At 41.4% G+C, this 21432-nt stretch overlaps 1 protein-coding gene across 2 annotated transcripts in view; it reads left to right on the top strand.

Moving 5' to 3' along the window:
- Positions 1 to 394: 394 nt before the first annotated feature.
- LOC139453281 (VPS10 domain-containing receptor SorCS2-like) overlaps positions 395 to 21432 on the top strand; it is a 49519-nt gene continuing 28481 nt past the window's right edge. For both annotated transcript variants that reach the window (XM_071234916.1, XM_071234917.1), the window contains exons 1-11: positions 395 to 713; positions 2927 to 2991; positions 4383 to 4485; positions 6004 to 6159; positions 6651 to 6724; positions 9554 to 9615; positions 10626 to 10747; positions 11342 to 11431; positions 12116 to 12283; positions 13060 to 13194; positions 13784 to 13954. In XM_071234916.1, coding sequence (XP_071091017.1) covers positions 405 to 713; positions 2927 to 2991; positions 4383 to 4485; positions 6004 to 6159; positions 6651 to 6724; positions 9554 to 9615; positions 10626 to 10747; positions 11342 to 11431; positions 12116 to 12283; positions 13060 to 13194; positions 13784 to 13954 — 1455 coding nt within the window. In that variant the 5' untranslated portion in view covers positions 395 to 404. The remainder of the gene's footprint in view (positions 714 to 2926; positions 2992 to 4382; positions 4486 to 6003; positions 6160 to 6650; positions 6725 to 9553; positions 9616 to 10625; positions 10748 to 11341; positions 11432 to 12115; positions 12284 to 13059; positions 13195 to 13783; positions 13955 to 21432) is intronic.

A 21432-nucleotide genomic window follows, 5' to 3' on the forward strand; every position in this document is an offset into this window, starting at 1 on the left:
TTCATAACACAACTTGTTCTCGTCGGTATATGGCTGGCATAACGCCGATGCGACGTTAAATTTTAACATACTTTTGTGACACTCCTTTCCAATGATGAAATAACACTGTTCAAAGCGGCGGTAAATTCGTAAACTCCCACCAACTCACACACGCTTATATTTTCAATTGTGTTTCACGTCGAACCATTGGTAGCATTAACATGCACATTCATTAAATTATTTTTTCAGTGAAATATCAATATCTTTCTCTTGTAGATAACACAACGCACTAGCATGTAATGATATGTAAGTACGTAACATCATTTATAGCAAACATCTTTGATCTTTTCCGAACACGGAAGTTGGGAAACTTTAAACCAATCAAAACGCCCCATGTATTTGCTGCGGACGGTAGTAGATCAAAGATGGCGTACCAAAACATTCCGGGCCCAGTGTGCATGGCTGTTTTTATCGCCGTTTTTGTCTCCTTCGAACTCGCATTCGTTTCAGCTGTTCATTTACGCGAGGATAGGTACACAGCAAGCTGTACACCAAGGAAACTCGACATCAGCGAGCATCATGAGGATGTTCTTCATGTCAGAGTGAGGCGCGATGTCGCGAGCTCAGCACCGTCAAACTACAGTGATACACACCTCAATTTCACAGATACGTACCTAGACGAGACGGAGAAGCACAGAGAGGCATACATGCATTGGTCTGGGAACAAAAGCAACGTATGTATACATATTTAACTGACAAAACGCATAGCAATTGTGATGTTGTAGAGTGTGTTTACCTTCACCGTCTGTTTACCTGTAATCCCGAGGAGTGGGGAGGTACCAGGTACGATATGGCAAGGACACAGGCGAAGGATGTCAGAGATCTCTGGCGGACGAAAACATTTTGTTCTCCGACTTACGTATGACATTTTCCAAGACATTTGAATGACTGTCAGTCACATGACGAGCAGAAGGCAATGCAGTTGTCATGAGGAAGTAATAGGCAACTTGTCAGAAGAATCAGGGCAAATAGGTTTTAGAATCTTATTATGTCAGTAAATAGTGTGACAAAGCAAACGTTTATTTTTTGTTCTGCTTTCAGTTGTGTTCATAAAATTCGTGTTTTTCTGCCAATTGCTATCAGTACATGCTGAAAGTGATATAACAATGATTGCAATAGTGGATCTGGCAAATCAGTGGTCGACATAATGTGCAATGTCCCCCATGCTGCCAGGGCATTACGACATGCACTCAGCCAAGTTACTGCATGACCTAGTCTGACCACCCAATTCATTTTGCTGTGACAAAGTTGCTGTGGACCTTCTAACCCTTCATGTCATAATTAGGGGCGGTCAGGTAGCCTAGTGGTTAAAGCGTTCGCTCGTCACGCCGAAGACCCGGGTTCAATTCCCGACATGGGTACAATGTGTGAAGCCCATTTCTGGTGTCCCCCGATGTGATATTGCTGGAATATTGCTAAAAGCGGCGTAAAACCATACTCACTCACTCACTCATGTCATAATTAGGTAACGGAATATACTGTGTAATGGGGGATTATGAACAGATGCTAAATCAGGAAGTCAATATTTAAGAAGGAAATGATAGCTATCAGAATGTCAGGCTAATACTATAAAACATGATAAAGTGTTCAAGTTTGTGTTTTGAAAGCATGACTAGACCCACTAGTGTGTAGTAGATTATACTTTAAATGAAAAAGTATTGCACTCAGAATGTTTTGCTACAGCATGAACATACTGAAAGTATTTTGTACTGCACCATGTGCACAGAAATATATTGAAGGTTTTCTCATAAAGTCTGTATCCTGGCTCTGTTGGCACTGGGACAACATAGTAATTATGATGAGGAGGACAACGTCAGATTACCAACTGTTTTTTACCAATTATGTTGAGAAATATCTTTCTCAAGGCCATGTTGTATAAAAGTGATACAGACACAGATGTATGTTTGGTCCAGTCACCAGTTAATTGTTCGTGATGTGAAGCAAAGCCTAGATACAACACTACCATGATAATGCCTGGGTTCTGTATTAGCATGTCAGCTTGTCAAAAAAAAAAAAATTTTGACAACCAACCAATTGTTGAAGGCTGATTAACATGAATAAGCAAAAGCCATATCCATTTGATCATTGTTTGCTAAGTTAGTCACCAAATATATGAATCATCTTAATTCTTACTTTTATTAGCTCACCTGAGTGAAGTCCAGCATGTCATGGCTTGCTTGTCAAGTGTTTTGACTGTTGTGTTTTGACCATTCTAATTCTCTGAAAACATCTTCTCATCTGAAAATGTCAGGATGTAGGAAATTGAACTTTGACCATTGCTGGCATACAGTGGACTCCTCTATCTTGAATTTGAAGGAACCAACCATTCAGGTTTGAGATAACGTGACTTGAGATATAGATACAAAACAAGGTAACCAATTTGTTTTTAATTCCTTATTCTCACCTTTCAAAAGTAAGACGTGTTCCCTGAACACCATTTTTCATGTCACATGATACCTATAGGATGCTTAATAGGGACTGACCATTTGATACACTGGGCTGGGATTTTATCTAAAAAAATTATATTGTCCCTGAAAATTCTTTAAGAAAATAATCATGCTTCTTTCTGTTTGAAGAAAATAAATTGCCTGCCACAAAAATGATATTGTTTCTAGGTGTTTATCTTAAAAAAATTCAGGCTCAAAGTTTTAAATATAAAACAATCTGGTTTTGAAGCCGTAGTTGAAATAATGTCTAACCTCCAGACAAATTCCTACCCCCCCCCCCCCCCCCCCCCCCCCCCCCCACCCACCCCCCCCACCCACCCCCAAATCCTTGGTCCCTACTATTAATCATTATTATGTTGGCTGACGGTCGTCATCATTTTTGCATCTTTGATATGTTTTGGATTTGGGCATTTAGTAATTCACTTACATCTTTTTTTCAGGTGATATTCATTCTCACCCGTCAGAGAAATTTGTTAGGAGAAGTAATCAGCAGTAAACTTTGGCAGTAAGTATTATTTCATATTTAGAAAATATTCAAGTTTGATAGTATTGTCGAGAAGTGGAGACCCACTGAACTATGTTTCATAAGGTGGTGCAATTTGCTGGTCAGGCTTCTCTAGTGGTGTGTTGAACCCCAGATTCTCACTGATTATGATCCATGTCTTGTTATGATGTCAACCCATATGCATGTCCATGGTTTCTCCATGCCTAATTCTGTCAACCCATAAGCATGTCCATGGTATCTCCATGTCTCGTTATGTCAACCCATCCATATGCATGTTCCTGCTTTCTCCATGCCTCGTTATGATGTCAACCCATATGCATGTTTCTGGTTTCTCCATGTCTCATGTCAACCCATATGCATGTTCCTGCTTTCTCCATGCCTTGTTATGTCAACCCATATGCATGTCCATGGTTTCTCCATGCCTCGTTATAATGTCAACCCATATGCATGTTTCTGGTTTCTCCATGTCTCATTATGTCAACCCATATGCATATCCATGGTTTCTCCATGCCTCGTTATGATGTCAACCCATATGCATGTTCCTGGTTTCTCCATGTCTCCTTTTAATGTCAACACATATGCATGTCCATGGCTTCTCCATGTCTTGTTACATCAACCCATTTGCATGTCCATGGTTTCTCCATGCCACGTAATGTCAACCCATATGCATGTCCATGGTTTCACTTAAATCTTGCTTCCCACAATATACATTACAAGCTGTCATGCCATAAATAATGAATCAAATTAGTTATAGCAGACAATTTGTACCATCCTTGACCATATCATATGATGATGATGATAACTGTTACCATGGTAACACAGACAATGGGGAAGTGAAGTTTGGTGCTTGACATGGAAATTGATGACCATGATTGATGGTATACAATGGAATATTGTAGTGATGGATATTGGCCTAACTTTTGCAATAATTATTATGATTCATGTACTGCGTTAAATGCCACAATATATTGCTTGTGTTCTTGCATCTGTTATTTGTTAGGAACCTGAATAAAAAACACTTCCCCCACACATTTTTGACAACTTCATAATCATCCACCATTTTGTTAGCTGTTGCTATGGTCACAAAGCATGCATAATAGATACATTATATAAAGGAAATTAGCCATGAATAGTTTCACTTCTTCTCTCACAGGAATCAGTTGCTAATTTCTGAATATCCTAATTTCAAGTAGTGAGTAATGTAAACTTTGCCAACTAGATGAAAATATGCATACTTTTGTAAGACTATTACACAATGATGCTATGTAAAACAGGCTATGGCTAGCCAGCATTCAACGTAAGGCCATCTTACTTGTTGACTCTTGAATAACTCATTAACCCTGTAACATACTAGAGCGTTCGTTGATGTTTTCACGATTTGCTTATGCCAGGTCCCAGGACTATGGCTCCCACTACCAGAAGGTTTCCCTGGGACATCCTGGGAAGGAGGCGCTCATCACCTTCTTCTACGTCTCCCCCGCCAACTCCAGCAGGGTGAGGCAACTGTTAGGGGCACATTGTCAGCATTGTGGGATCATTAGCAAATTTTGTCAAATCTTGTTTTTATATGAAAACTCTTATTTATGGAAATTTAGTAGTGGGAGTAATATGCTGACAGAAATTGTGTTTTGGTGGAAAGAAATGTGTTAGCATGTTTTTTTGTTGTTTAACGCAGCACTCAGCAATATTCCAGTTATATGATGGCTTTTTTAAAAACATCAAATCTGGACCAGACAATCCAGTGATTGACATCACGAGCATCGATCCACACACTTGGGATACGATGACATGCATCAACCAAGTCAGCGAGCTTGACCACCTGATCCCATTAGTCGTCTCTTACGACAAGCATAGTCACCTTTTACGGCAAGCCTGGGTTGCTGAAGACCTATTCTACCCTGGATCTTCACAGGTCGCATGGTTATGTTGGGATATAGTGTCTTGTTGTGATATTTTGTATTATGTTGTTAACACAAGGAGTGTAAGGACACAGTGTTATGGCATGCAAATGTTATGGTGGCGTAATATTGTACTTGTTTTTCTTGAAAGATATTGTGTTTATCTGTTGTTGCGGGAAATAGTATAGAGGGAGTTTTGTTATCATATTTTAGTGGGAGAGGGTTTATGTTATGAGTAGTTATGTTGTACAGTGTTCCCTTGCTACTATGCTACCTTGGAAGTCCAAATAATTGATGAATGTTTTAGGTTATCAGTGGTTTAGCCGACATGGAGTCGGAGAGGGTAGACGCAACAATACATGCTTGCTCTGCTTATCTAACACGATCTATACTGCATGTTTCAGAGTTTGAAAAAAGATTAGGATATTGTAGTTGTTTATGATTCATAATGTTAAAAAAGATTTATTGCGTGTTGTGCTCAGAAAAAAACACGCAGTATCCCTTCAATGAATTCGGGTGAACGAACAACCTTCATCAATAAAAATGTAAAAAATTGAGATAGAATATCTGTAGACATGATGATTTATTATTAAAATTGTATTTCTTGGTCTGCTAGGCATTGTTTTATATGAAGAGATTAAGATTACCGCCAGAAACATCAATCAGTTGTACACACACTTTCTCCCAGTTATGACTGTTAAGGAGTCAAAGTATGGCATTTATGATATATGTATCCATTCTCTGGTAACTAAAGTTCGTTTCAAGGCGTCATTAGAGGTAATCGGACTGTGGTTACTATAAATAATGATGAGTTGTGTGATCTACCGATCACTTCACACACAATTTTCACCGAAATTAATGTAAACAATATTGAATGAATTTTTTTATAAGATTTAAAAATATGTTACAAACATATGTCCAGATATACAAGAACATGATTTTATAAGCAGATAGTGTAATAATAGGATTAAATTGCAGACTTTAGTTCAGATTTGTTGATTGGTATTTCTGATGTTGCATGCTCTATTTATGTGTTTGTTCCTGTAGATTCAAGTGACAGTGCAATGGAAGTAGCATGCTTGATAATGACCCAGATTATGCATTTGCTCCACAGCTGATATTTGCCGACACAGCAAATAAAACGTTGTATATCACACATGATGAGCTCACAAATGTGAAGACTGTGACCATCCCCTTCATCCCAGACCGGCTTAAGCCCCATCCCACGATGGCTGACTACGTCCTGGGGTACACGCTCCAACAGAGGAAGGTGAGTTAAGGGGCAGCAACTCTATGTCCATGCACCTATTGAGGGCGGCACAGAAGCTTAATTGTACAATACGATTCATATGGTAATTCGTTGGTAATGTCACTTAATATATGTTGTGTTGTATTCATGGTCATGCTGATCGTTTTCAAAAGTCACGTCAGTGTTTGTTTGTTTGTTTGTTGTTTAACGCAACACTCAGCGATATTCCTGCTATACGACGGCACTGCAGTGAGTGAAAATACATTTTAAGTATAGATTGTTTTAAGGATGACAGTATATGATAGGATTATTACCTCTCATTTGTTATTGTATCACACGGCATATATTAAATTGTTAAGAATACAAAATATGTATTATACTTGCAATTTTTTTATGAAGTTGTTATTAATGATATTTATGATATGGAAACACATTTGGCTAATATTCTCCACTCATTTTGATACTGTTGATACTTTATGAGCAGTCAGTCTCACTCGGAGCTTTCTTTACAGCTCTACGTGTCAATGGACTTCGGTGAAACATGGCATGATATGAACCAAGATGGCGTCACTCCGCGAGTGTTTTGGTAAGAAATGAGTTTTTTGGTAATTTACACATGAGATTGTTGAAATGTTCAAATTATTAGTCTTTGTGGTCATAATTATCTGTTTTCACATTTGTCATGATAGGGCACTCTGTGACTTCACACATTTGTGCAAAGCCAGTGTTTTGCATATTTAGGGGAAATTTCATTTTGCTTAGAAAGCGCAACTAAAAAGAGTAACTATATTGACATTAAGACCTAATGTGTGTGGGTTGCTTTGTTTGTTGCTGCAAATTTAGCAATATTCCAGCTATACAGGCCACAAAGTTAAAAAAAATTCATAGGAGCCACTTGGCTCCTAAACTTTTTTTTCAAGGAGCCAAATAGAATTTCAAGGAGCCAAGGCAAAATGTAAGGAGCCAAAAGTAATGACTTGTAATTTAACTGAGCTTCTGCATAACAAAACACAAAAAAATCCAAAAGTTTGAATAATCAGTTTATATCATGAACAACAACTGTTGTTGAAGCTTTTGAGTTTTTCAGACAATCAAGCTTTAGAACATTGTGTCAGTAACATCATCTGACAGTTTACCGGTGCGAGTTGCAGGTTTTGGTTCATCGAACGTGTCGACAGACGATGAAACTTCCGTGTCAGCTTCGCCATTCAAAGCATTCCGTATTTTCTTGAGTATACTGCGCATTATCTTCCCCCCCAAAAAACACAGCTGTGTAGAAGGGGATGCGCATTATACAAGAAATAATGAGTTTTGATGTTTTTCCCCCATGGAAAGATATTACCGCGAGCAAGTAACACCGGAAATACCATGTCAACAAATCCATACTGAAGTACGCAAATTAATCATGTAATTACACTGTCTGACTATAAAAAGTGTTTTTTGTATATCTGGACTAATGTTTGTAACTTATTTCATTAATTTTATTCAAAATTACTTTTAATATTGTTTTAATTAATTTCGGCGAAATCATGTGTGAAGCGATCGGAAGATCGCACAACTCACCGTTATTGACAGAAACCACGGTCAGATTACCGCTATTGATGCCTTGAAACGAACTTTAGTTGACAGAGAATGGATACATATGTCATAAATGCCATACTTTGACTCGTTAAAAGTCATATTTCTTTTTGTTGGACGATTCTATGTCAACACGTAATTCTCACAATCACGCGATCACGTGCGCAGGAGCCTTGACGGTGACTGGTCAGACTGGTTCCATGTAAAACCATGTAATACCCGGTAATAGCAATCAGCTGCTTCACTTAGGGTTATTATTATTTCAAATATGTTTAGTAAAAGCTGCATCTAAATTAACAAGATATTGGAATATATTATTCCTGATAAAAAAATAGTTTCAGGTACAATTTTTGCCGATCCTTGCATTAAAATCCTGTAAAGTTATATCATTGGGTGTGTCTTGACTGAATCACCGGTAGATTCCAAGAAAATGTGTGTACAGCTGATTGCTGTGTCTGGCTTAGTTTACGAGAAGATACACAAGGTAATCTTAATCCCTGGATATAAATCAATGCCTAGCAGAACAAAAAATACAATTTAAACGGTAAATCAACATGTCTGGTGATTTTTTCTCTCAAATCTCAAATTTGTACTGACCAAGTTTCTCATCAACCATTCGTTTGCCGGACTTCGCTAATGGGGTAGATATATCTACGGTGTAATTTTTTTTTCTGAGCTTGGAAGATCTATTCAAATTTGTTTCCCAAAAAAATTCTGAATCCGCTAGAGAGGGGTGCACACAATACTTAAGAAAATATGGTATACATCATTTGCCGATTGACAACGATTTGTTGTTGTTTTGACTTGCGCAAATATGGAAAAATACTTCGTGTTTTTGAACGGCGAAACGACCGCCACAGCTGTCACCTGGGCGGATGGCGTACTGCGCATGCATGGGTACTAAACTCTTAACATCGTTAGTGCATTACTTAATAACGGAAAGTGCTTCCTTCATTCCAGGTATGGAGCTTCATATCGAAAGCGAAAACAGTACACATGGCCTAGCACTGATCTAGTCGATGTAATTATGTAATATCTAATGACGAGATATTTAGTCACCAAACTTAATTAAAGACAAGGAGCCAGTTGGCGACTGACATGAAAATACCAGTCGCAAAATACAAAACTAGATCGCCATGGCGACCAATTTAGTCGCAACTTTGTGGCCTGCTATATAACAGCTGCCTGTAAATAACCAAATCTGGATCAGACAATCTGGGTGATTGGCATTGTGATAATCAATCCACACAATTGAGATACGATGACATATAGCAGACCAAGTCACTGACCACCTGATCCATGTAGTCACCTCTACTACATGCATATGTTGTGGGGACCTGTATTCTTACCCGGAATACCTAGGGGTTGAGTGCCGAGAGGCAGTTTGTGGTTGGAGACTCAAAATGTTTTGGCACAGGCAGACGTGTACATCCAAAGTATACTAAGTTGAATATGTCATGGAGGAGAGAGCAATGAAAAGAGAACTCTTGGACATGTCATCTGGCAAAAATATTTAAGACTCAGCCTTTTACCATGTAAATAGGTCAGAACGGAATCCCAGAAGGCCTATACTTGTCATAAGAGGCAACACAGTCGTAATGTGTGACATGGCTTATTGGATGTCATCATCACCCAACAGCACACAATGTTGCACTGGTTTTCTTTGGCCAAGATTTGATTATTTACAGGCTGCTGTGACACAACATTCACATAACCTAGACAAAAAATACTATTTCTGTCAGCCACAGATGGTCTATCAGGTATCTGTGGTACTACATTGTCAACTAGACTCTTCCACGTGTTTCTTTAAGTGAAGAATGGATTGATGTTCTTTCAGGGCTGATGCCAAGTATGACAAGAACGAGACCCTTGTGCATGTTGAAGTTCAGACCTCCAACGGTAAGACTCCTTGTGTGTACACCATAGCCTAGTTCACACACCCCCATCCTTCAGCATGGATAGAGTGAATGAGTTAGGTTCAACTCCACTTCCAACAGTATTTCAGTTACATCTCAGCTTGTCAGTCTGATGTGGGAGGTAAGCCCAAAGTGATGCTAATCTTAGACATATAGCATTTTGGATGAAAGTCAGGAGCACAGGTTTGGTGCTAGCAGACCTAGAAACATAACCAGAGTGAACAGGAATTGGAACCTCTGCTGTAGGTTTGTGACTAGCCTAAACGATGCCACTCTGCACAGCAACTTGAGGTGCCTTAGAGGATTAGCACTCATGTGCCAGGGATAGACATTTATTCTAGACCACTAGCCTGTTGCTAGTAAGGAATTAGAAAATGATCCTGATGGGTTTTACTGACTAGCATGAAATGGCTCAAATGCATTATTGTAAGCATGGTAAGGGTAAGATTGGCCTAGATGTTGTCATAAAGTTTGATGCAAAATGATGCTAGCATAGTGGTGAGTGCATAATAAGAATAATGACAAAGGGCCAGTGATAGCCTTCTTCGTGCTCCCACTGGCCATTATTTACTACATTGTTATTGATAACAATGATGCGGTTGTTGGTCACAGCTATTTTAAATGAATTTTAGAATTCTGGATCCGCTTCCATATTGTATCAATGTTGCGGTAGTGTTGATCAGTCACTCTGCATCAGCTTCAGGTAATTGTTGTGACAGCTTTAAGGACACAATGTTGGTTCCATACATTTCCAAAAGTGTGTTTTGAGTTTGTATGTGTAGGAGTACAAGGCAAGAAGAATATCCCTATCCAAAATTTAATATGCTGTCCACATTGAACACAAAACTAGCAATCTAGGCCCAGTCATCGGTAGACCAGGTGCCAATACCAGATTGGGGAAAATGCCCCATGAAAAGTCGTCATTCAGTCACAAAACTTTGTGTCGTTAAAAGTAACCTTTACAAACCACTGAATTTCTTATGCTTGCAACAGGTCTAGCTCGCTACAAGATATGCAGCATCTACAGCACGTGTGGTGTTGCAGAGTTTGAGAGCAGCGTTGGCAGCTTTGACCCCTTCAGTATGCTGGTCATCAAAGAGTATGTCTTTGTGCAGGTAAGATGCTGGTCATCAAAGAGTATGTCTTTGTGCACGTAAGGTACTGGTCATCAAGGAGTATGTCTTTGTGCAGTTAAGGTACTGGTCATCAAAGAGTATGTCTTTGTGCAGGTAAGGTACTGGTCATCAAGGAGTATGTCTTTGTGCAGGTAAGGTACTGGTCATCAAGGAGTATGTCTTTGTGCAGGTAAGATACTGGTCATCAAAGAGTATGTCTTTGTGCACGTAAGGTACTGGTCATCAAGGAGTATGTCTTTGTGCACGTAAGATACTGGTCATCAAAGAGTATGTCTCTGTGCACGTAAGGTACTGGTCATCAAAGAGTATGTCTTTGTGCAGGTAAGATGCTGGTCATCAAAAAGTATGTCTTTGTGCAGGTAAGGTACTGGTCATCAAAGAGTGCAGGTAGAGTGCTGGTCATTTTCTTGTTTTAACAGGTTTTCTTACTGTTCAGATATATTGCAAGCTTTTAGGACATATCTCTTAAATGTTCATTCTTTCAAGATTTTTGTTTTTGTTTAATGTGATACTTACTTTGTTCAGAAATTAGCTTTGACGGAGTGAGCAGTTCATTTTCCTGTCATGTTTCAGAAAAGCAAAGTGTTTGAGAGCGTCATGCATGTTTCCTACAAGAGAGGAGACTTCAAGAGAGCCTACTTTCCTCCCCAAACCAGCACTAAGGTGATCACAGTCTTCTGTACATGGGATGTGGTGGGGTGGGATGGGCTTGGCATGTGTGTGTGTTTTACAGCCAACCATTTAAAAAACCTGAAATGAAAAAAAAGCTCAGATCTGAAAAGCATTCCTTCTTTTTTCTTTTTAACTTCTATGATATTACGAATCAACCTAGGTTTTAGGGGTGTTTGTTCTGTAAGTTCTCTGCAAATTATAGATAAAACCATCCTATTTTTCCCCAAAAGAATTGAGCAAATTCAGTCTTGCATATGTAGAGGATGCATAAACATTATTGTAAGCATGTAATTCTGGAACAAGTCTGTCAACAACTATACATTGAAATAAGCCACTTATTTGGGACTAAAATGTGTAGACTTCAGGTTGTTTCTTGGTCTACGTTTTTAATCTAATTCAATAATTGTATGGATAATTTCATTTATTATTGGACATTGTTACACAAGGTTGCATTTGATATACACCAAAATGGATGTATTTACTTAGTGCTTTTGGAACAAGAGAACAGGATATCAAACTTGACGTATATGCTCATTCATCATTTTCAGTTTTCGAAAAATTCACTTTTAACATATATTTAATCTTGTCCATGTCTAATTATTAGTATTTTTACTGACAGTATTATCGGATATGACCTGTTTCACCTGTAATGGAGGAATCTGATTGGTGTTCCAGGACTTTCTGATTGTGAATGCTGATGAAGGACAAGTGTTCATTGCTGTCAATCACCTGTCAAATGCAAACCTCTACCTCTCCGATGCCACTGGACAGTTCTATGTGTTGACAATTGCCAACTGTGTTTTCAAACCTCGGATAAACTGGTTTGATGTTGACATATATGAGGTGGGTTAGATTTATATATAGTGGTGATTTCGTAGTCAATTATCTTCTTGTTTTATTCCACAGTCAGCAATATTCAAACAAAATTACAAGAGTGTTTTTTGTTTGTTGTTTAACGCCACACTCAGGAATATTACAGCTACATTAGGGCGGTCTGTAAATAATTGAGTCTAGATGAGTTGAAAGAAGCTGAACCTTCCCTTATTTGTCCCTACCAATGGTGACATCCTGATTTGTTCAAGAAGTTAAAATTCCAAAATTGAAAAATCTCTTTTAGCTATTTTGTTACTCAGGTTTTTCATTCAAAATCGTTCCTTAATTATACATTGTCACTCAGTGTCAATGGTATAGTCACATTACCTGCCCCACCTCGTCAAGCTGCTTACAAAACACTGTGTAGTCCAGACATAGGCCAGCCTTATAAAACAACTGTTAGATAAACACGCTACTCCAACCTTCCTCTACAACTACAACAACTTTCATAAACACTGACTGACACTGAGCTACCTTTTCATCATGCCACATTCTACTGACAACATAACCCATGTAGAAGTAGTTGTCATCTCTGGTAATCTCATCAACAGGGTGTCGCAAACATTTCCAGATGCAGTTAAGGCTGTTGTTAGCCACTCGCAATAATTTCATGGCGCAAAACTTTCTAGATTTACAGCAGTTGGTCCTAAATAAGTAGCTACTCTTGTAAATGTTGGACACATGGACACATAAAACAGTGAATATGGTATGTATCTTCATTATTTTGGTTGTATTTTTCTCAATAGGTTAAAGGCATCTCCGGGACCTACATCGTCAACCAGATAGCTGATAATAATGGCTTCCGTACAAGAATCTCCTTTGACAAGGGTGGTAACTGGAATGACATTCCAACTCCCAAATCAGCAAAGACCAAATGTAATGTGAGTTGTTTAAGGTTTAAGCTTGCATTAATCTGAGGTAGTGTAAAAAGGGCTTTAACTATGCATTCAAGACTGTTTGACATATATGATGAAAATAGTGTTATACATGAAAGGTTTGTTTCTGAAATTTAAAGAAGAATGGTGTCATTTTGACATATTGTGTCAGTGATTACCTGTAAGACTCATGTTCACACAATTATTACTCTTTCAATGTACTCGTGCCATTGTATCTGATTCAGCAGTTTCATCATCTCACGAAATAGGACATGTATGAATGCAACAGCAATTCCTAAACAAAGGGGTTTCTCAATACCAGTGATGACCTTTATGGGTTATGTCCCTTAGTATTGTCGGGATCTGCTGATCATGGCTTCAAATCCAAGACTCATGCCAACGATGATCCTTGGTAGACCGACACCGTGTCCTGGCTGTGGGATTTCCCCAATGCTTGCAACCTGCACCATGCTGGGCTGTTAGGCTCTGATAACATAATTCTTCAAAGTAACTTTCAAAGCAAAACACAGCCCCTATCATTATTTCAATAGCACCTGTTAAACATTTTGCCACAATCAACGACTCTCTGTCTCAGACCAGCGACTGCTCCATCCACCTGATGGTCCGAGGTGTCTACGTGCTGGGCATCCTGGCTGAGGCCAAGGCGCCAGGCATCCTGATGGCTCACGGCAACATTGGCACCAAGCTTCAGGATGGGCCCATGTCCGTCTTCATCAGCCGTGATGGGGGCTGGACCTGGACACAGGTGAGTGTTTCTAGCTCTGCAACAGGCAGTGTCACATGGACAACTATTATTTCACTCAATATATCACTTATCACTTTCAATATGAAACCATATTCTCTAAGGGATATGACAACAACAAACTTATCTTTCCGCCATGTCTATAATTTACAACAACATGAAAATAAATGGAGATAAGATGCAAGCCATATTGCCAGGTGAGCTCCAAACAAAGAGGTCAGAATTAATATACGTGTATATGTTTCTCTGTAAGGAGTTTCAATTGATGAGTATAAGGACATCTGCAAAATGTCGGTGCATGAATGTGAATGTACATGAAAATTTATCAAAACATCATTTACCAATAACATTCAAGTACTGTACATGCATGTTGAGATGGACTGTTTTAAAGTCTGTTCAAATCCCTGTGTAATGTATCATACTGTTCATCATATATTACATGAAGTAATACGTTACCACTGTTATACCGAGGCTGCTGTCCCCCACAAGTGCTCTTATAGCGAAATCTTCCACAGAGATCTCAATTACCACAATTAGGCTCGTGCATAGCCACCTAGCTGCTATGTGATACCCTTCACTCTTGTCTCTTCGCTTGCCTTCGCCAGACGTGTATATCGACTGCTATAATATATATATTTTATGTATTCGCTCTTATCGTTTGTTTTTCTACGTTTGTGAATATGTTTGGTGTGTGTGTTGTAACCATGTTTTGCTTTTTGTTCAAAGAACATTGTCTGACATGGAGATGGATTTGTCCAGCACCCCGACTACTCCTGTTACCAGGCGTTGCGGCGCCTGTCTGAAGTTTTTGCCTTCCCGGGATCCCCATAATCGTTGCCCGCGGTGTAGGGTCCCTTGTGAGGACAACCGGTGCACCCTGTTCAAGGGTCTGGGGCCAGAGGATTTTGCAAGATACAGGCGCTACGTGCGTTCTGCTATCACCCCTGAGGTGGCCGCTTCGTCCGGTCAGGCGCCCATTGTGGGCACTACTTCCTCGGCGGCGGATCCCTTGGCGGCCCTTGCGCTGTTTGTTGTCTCAACTGGTGGACTCCAAACTGGCGGCCTTATCTCAGGATAAGGCCCTGGTTGTTCCGTCCCCGGCCCCTTCGGTGGCTGTGTTTTCGGACGCGAGGTCCACGGGTACTTCGGCAGCTAACGTAGTCACCGGTCCTTCCCCCGAGCCGATACTCCGGTTATCAACTAAGGACTGCATGGCTATGGTGTATGACCTCTTTGAGGACATGCCATGGCCCCAGCCGGTACCCCGGGGAATCAACCGTTCTGTGGTTTCCTCCGAGGTTTTTGACAAGTCTGCTGACATCACGCCATCTCCAGACCGGGGCACAAGATTCAGGCGATGATTGCCAAAGTGTTAGCGGTGCAACAGACTGTTTGCTTTTGGGAACAGCTGTTAGGGCTACTTGTGTCAGCCCAGGACTGCACCGATCGGGGTCGTCTCCTACTCCGCCCGCTTCAACGGTTTCTAATCCAGTTGTTAGCACAGGAGGAGAACAGTGCGATCGGCTCCGACTGCATCTGGAGTGGTGAACAGTCCCTTGCAAGGTTTTATCAGGTGTCTCTATGCGTCCCTTCCGCGCCACTTGAACCTGTATACAGACGCCTCTCTAGTGGGCTGGGGCGCCCATCTAGAGGGGGAGGTGAGCTCAGGGCTGTGGTGCGTAGACAAACTAGGTCTTCACATCATTTGCCTTGAGTTCAAGGCAGTGATAAACGCAGTCAATCACTGGAAGCATCTTCTCGTCGACGCCCGGCTCATGCTGGCGACCGACAACACGACTGTAGTGTCCTATGTTAACAAACTGGGGGGAACCCACAGTCACTCTCTACTCGATCTCGCATTCGAGTTTTACGCTCTGGTGGACAGTGTCCCGTGCCAGGTACGCGCCCGTCACATCAGGAGATCCGGTCTCACAGGCAGTGAGACCGGATCTCCTGATCCACCCTCACACCCATCAGCTTCATCCAAACGCAGGGCAGTTCAATCTGCACGCGTGGATGTTGTCACCGAGCGTCTGAGGAGTAAAGGTTTTACTCGTCGGGCGTCTCGGGCATAAGTTAGTATGCATCGTGATTCTACCCAAATGGTGTATAAATGCACCTTGGGCTATTTTCACGAAGTGGTGTTGTAAACATCACATTTATTCGCCAGATAAGGTATCTGTGCAGGATATTGCTCGTTTCATGTCTCACTTACGAGAGACCCGGAAACTCTCCGGGGGTTCCATTGCCAACTATGTCTCGTCCGTTGCTATGGGTACCAGGTGATTCGGGGTATTATCAAGGGTTTCAAACAGCAAGATCTTACAAAGGGCCGCCTTGGGGCACACGGCCTTGGATCTCTCCTTAGTGTTGAAAAGACTTGCAGAGGCTCCGTATGACCCCTTTGGTAGTGCTTCGTTCCAGCATGTGACTTGGAAAACAGCATTTCTCCTCTCCTTTGCCACAGCGGCACGAGTGTCGGAAATACACGCACTCGATGTCACCAAAGTACAATTCGATAGGGGGGACGAAGGAGCTGTCCGCCTGGGCTTGCTCATGGGCTTCGTTGCTAAGAATCAGAATTTGGCCAAACGGAGAGAGAATTCACTGTAAGATCTCTCAAAGAAATCTTACATCCTGCTGATACCGAGGACAGATCGCTGTGTCTGGTTAGGGCCCTTAAGTATTATCTTAAGGCTTTGAATGAACGCAGACAAGGGCGTGACCGTCTGTTCATATCGTGTATCCCTAATCGCACTGCTGACATAACTCGCAACTCGATTGCCTTATGGCTTTGTTCTGTCATCAATCTGGCATACCAGTCTCGGGGGTTACCGGTAGCGGGGTCAAACCCGCACGAGATTAGGGCGCTAGCGGCAACATTTGCCCTACACTCCAATATATCTGTTCACAGAATATTGCGGGGTTGTTACTGGCATTCTGACTCGTATTTTACCTCAGAAGGGTCTCTGATAAAGACGTGGAGGGTGTGCACCGTCTTGGGCCTCTGATCGCGGCACAAGCGGTCATCTAAGGGGTGTGCCCGGCGCAATTCCGAACTCCTCAGGCTTCAGACCTTGCACGGTGGTCAATCTGGATCTACTCCAAAGTTCCCACAGCCGTGGGTATGGGAGTGGGGGTCCCACAAGCCAATGCGCTCATCCACAGGTGAGTGCGGCTTTCTATGTGTTTCTATATTTGGATTTGACAATTATTAACTTAATTGTCTGTCGTGTATTGCAATCTTGTAATGCATGCTTTCCAATATTGAATTTAGGTCATGCGCCAATTACATACGCTTAAGTATGCCTGTTCTTGGGATATACGGTCCGAATGAAATTAATTTCCCTCTTTTCGACTGTTAACCTGATCTAAGATTTAGCTCACACTGATACTCACACCTATCCAGTGGGGCCGTTTGGAGTCACCAATCGTCTGGCTATAACGATTGAGCCTTACGGTATACGCTTACGGACAGTGCTTTGGTATCCCTATATGGTAACGCCAAGCTGGGAGCATGCGCATGGAGTGCTTCCGTCTTGTTGTATACTTCTGCTGGCTGAAAGAAACACGAGCAGTCAGGTTTCGGGTTGTAGGTGCTCCCCACTGCCTACTGTGGTAGTCAGCCTCGATATAGCAGTGGTAACGTATTACTTAATGTAATTTGTAGAATTTTTCTATTCGGAATATTCTATAAGTAATACGTTACCACTAAGTTGCTGCCCGCCCGTCCGTCCCCTGAGCACTTGCTCTCGCAAGAGACAAGAGTGAAGTGTGTTGCATGGCACCTAGGAGGCTACGCTTCTCTGTGGAAGATTTCGCTATAAGAGCAGTTGTGGGGGACAACAGCCTTGGTATAACAGTGGTAACGTATTACTTATAGAATATTCCGAATAGGAAAATTCTACAAATACTTTTCTTGTATCTTTTAGATACAACCATTGTTTTCAGGGTGGGATAGTTGTAACTCTCCATAAGTTAAATGGAAATTGAATTATTATTATTATTATTATTATTATTATTATTATTATATGTTCTAATTTAATAATTTTTTACGTATCCTGCATTACTCCTTAATGCATTCACTGCAAAGAAATGGGACATCGTACCGGTGATGGTCCTGGGCGAAGAATTATTAAACTGTTCGTAGTCCCACTTTTCACACCCTATTGCCACTGTCCTGTGACCTCTGTGACCTTAGGTCACCTCTTCACATTACTGCCTGTCGCGCTACTGCGGAGCTCTCGTTTTGGATATATTTAGACCTTCTGTTTTCGTCTACAATTCTAAAATTCATCGGTGATGGGTGATGTATTCTTTTCATATTTTTTCTCTCAACATGTTGTGCTGTTATATATGATTTATTTAGGCGTAAAAAGACTCTGACTTTTTTCCCGCCACGTGCTGTTTGTTCACCGCCAATTTTGAATTGTGTTACAATTGTTTGTCTGTCAAGGTAGTCAATTTGTTTACAATTCTCAGCAATGTTTGTATAACATATTTATGTGTTCTTAAATACTACTAGCTTTGGTGTTTCATTGAGTTGTGTATATACAAATTATTGAATACACTTTCAACTTGTTACAATATTTTGCTGATAGAATAATTACATTCTACGGCAGTCTTCTAGTCGTGCTTCATCAAAAGTCTGAAATTTGCGTATCTGTACTTATGCTTGCGTGATGTACTAATTGTTGTGGAAAAAAAGAAATCTGACGAAGATCCTCATCTATGTTGACTGGCATGCACGCAAGTTCGTGCACCAAACTCTAAATGTGTTCATTGCGTAAATCTCTCTCCAATGAGTTTTACTATGTATAGAGATTCAGATGTCACAATCGCGAATTAGCGAGGGACATGGTTAATTCATTACTACGTAACCATTATCTTCGACGGGTAATATGTTGGCCGTTACTATCACTGCTGAAGTGCACGCACCGCCGAAAACTTCAAACCCAGAGGATATTGTATCATAATTGACCCTTATTTTCAGTTGCCTGAGAAAACTACATCTGCTAGATCGGCGAAGACTGTGCCAGCGTCTCAAGATGCTTTGATGGGGGTAGTGCAAACCCAAGCCACGTTCAAGCCAACACCATTGAGCATTGCGTCTCAGATGCCTGTGCTGAGCGCAGCCCCTGCTTTCTACCCAAGCGCATCTACAATGACGTCAGCCCCAGGGCTATCAGCGTAAAATGTTACACAGGCAGCGCATGATCAGCTTAGCGCTGTACAAACTAATCCAGCTCAGCAGATGCAAGCTCAGGGGTCAATGCCATTACAGAACACTAATTGGATGCATATTTTTTTTGCAAACCTTGTGGCAGCAATCCATGATGCAATTGTATCCTGCTCCCAAGCCTACGCCTATATATCAGACAACTGCGTCAGTTTCATCTACGGCTCAGATCTTACCATCTACTCCGGAGCCTAATGTATATAATACTTCCATTGTGTGTCATGATACAGCACATTCATTGTTGAGTAGTACCAGTATGCATATTTGGACATCGACGTATGACTCCTATTCACCAGGCAGTTCATCTAAGCCCTCGGTCAGAGGTAGTACTACAAATCGGAGTAGAAGTCGTTCACTATCTTGACGCTCACGTCAACATCGTTCTTATTCGTCAGACTATTCTAATGGTGAAGGGGGAAATTCCTCGACAGAATGGAATGCTCATCTCGGTCTGTCACTTGTACCTGATTGGGTAGCGGACCGCCTCATTTCAGTGCCTTCCCCGGGTAATGGGGTGGATAAAAAAGATACCATATGGACACATCCTGTGTCGATTCCGGTCGACCCTATGATGACAGATATGATTAGATCTTTGGATGAGGACTGCTCCAGGCTGATGCTTATGCTGTCATTTTAGCCGCCCAAGTTTAGAAAGGATGAATTTCCTATCCTTGGCTTTGAGGCAACAGACCAGGCACATAGTTTGGATGAAGATATACAGAGAATGACGAGGCTCGTCAAGGCCTACTACTCTTAAGGTTCAGGATACCAGAGGTGCGTTTATTGAAACGGAAATTCAAGGGTATTAAAACCTTTATCAGCACTAGCATCGTCAACACATGCGGTAGAGCAGGATCTGTCAGAGGATAATCCTAGCCGACTAGATCACCTCCTAACTATAGTTGATTTTCAACATCGTCAGATTGTCCACATGAGAAATCACCTTAAAGCCGCATCGGCAGAAATAACTGTCACACGGAGGCTTGGTTATTTAGCCCTATCTACTTGGGACTCGGAGTTTAAGCGCAGGTTAACACCAGGTTGTTTTTTTCTCACATCTACTTGGTACCCAAGAAGGGCTCAGACAAGATGAGATTGATACACAATCTCTCCGTTTTCAACGAACGTTACCTGAAGCGTCCACCCTATTTCCGCCTCACCACGTTGAGACTACTCAGAACCAGCATGACAGAGTTCGATTCTTTGATCAGTCTCAATCTGCAGGATGCATATCTGCATATACCTATCCATCCCAACGACTTCAGGTTCCTCAGGTTCCAGTTCAATGGGGACCACTACCTGTGGGCAGTGCTCCCATTTGGCATTTCAGTGGCCCCCTTGGCTATTTACATGAGTAATGAAGCTCATAGCTGCGTTTCTACACCTGAGGAACATTTGGTTTGAGTCATACATAGACGACTGTCTCCTGTGTCATCAACACACGCAGACGTTAGTACGCCACCGGGATATACTATATTAACTGGGATGGATAATCAACGAGGCTAAGTTGGAGTTAACTCCATCATTTCGACTCCAGTTCATAGGTGGCCTGTTCCAATAGGACCTCCTATCAGTTCCAAGGGGCCGATGGCACAAGATTTTACACCTCCTGTCACCTGCTCTTTGTCAACCACGCACACTTCACCAATTACACCCAATTCAACAATTCCTGAACCCTTACATCAGGAGTCAGGATCCACTCTAGGCCATCACTCTACCGGTTCAACTAAGGCCTTACCTCAATTGGTGGATGGTAGAGTCGAATGTCTTGGGAGGAGTCTCTTTATCCAGGATATCCACGAGTCTACAACTGTTCGTAGACGCCTCCCTTCAGAGGTGGGGTGCTCACCTGCAAGGCCAGACAGCCTCAGGGCTATGGTCAGGCGCTCATCGAAAGTCGCAAATAAACTACTTGGAGTTGGAATCCTTAATTCTGGCCATATTTAATTGGCAGAATCAACTACAGCCAGCCCAACTTGTAATATCCACAGACAACAGCACTGGTGTGGGGTCCCTACCCATGTCTACTCTGATCACGACTGAAGTTGGTCTGAACACCATATCTCTATGGTTATGCTCAATCATTGTTTAGGCTTATTCGATCGCCAATCTGGATCCGCCGAGAGCGAATAATCCTCAGGAGATCAGGGCGTTAGCCTCTACAGTGGCTTTACACAGCAATTGTACTATTAAAACAAACATGTAAGGATGTTTTCGGAGGCCCGACAAAATTTTCGCCACT

This window comes from Haliotis cracherodii, unplaced genomic scaffold (genome assembly GCF_022045235.1).
Source record: "Haliotis cracherodii isolate W230 unplaced genomic scaffold, xgHalCrac1.p SCAF_9, whole genome shotgun sequence".
NCBI classification, from domain to species: domain Eukaryota; kingdom Metazoa; phylum Mollusca; class Gastropoda; order Lepetellida; family Haliotidae; genus Haliotis; species Haliotis cracherodii.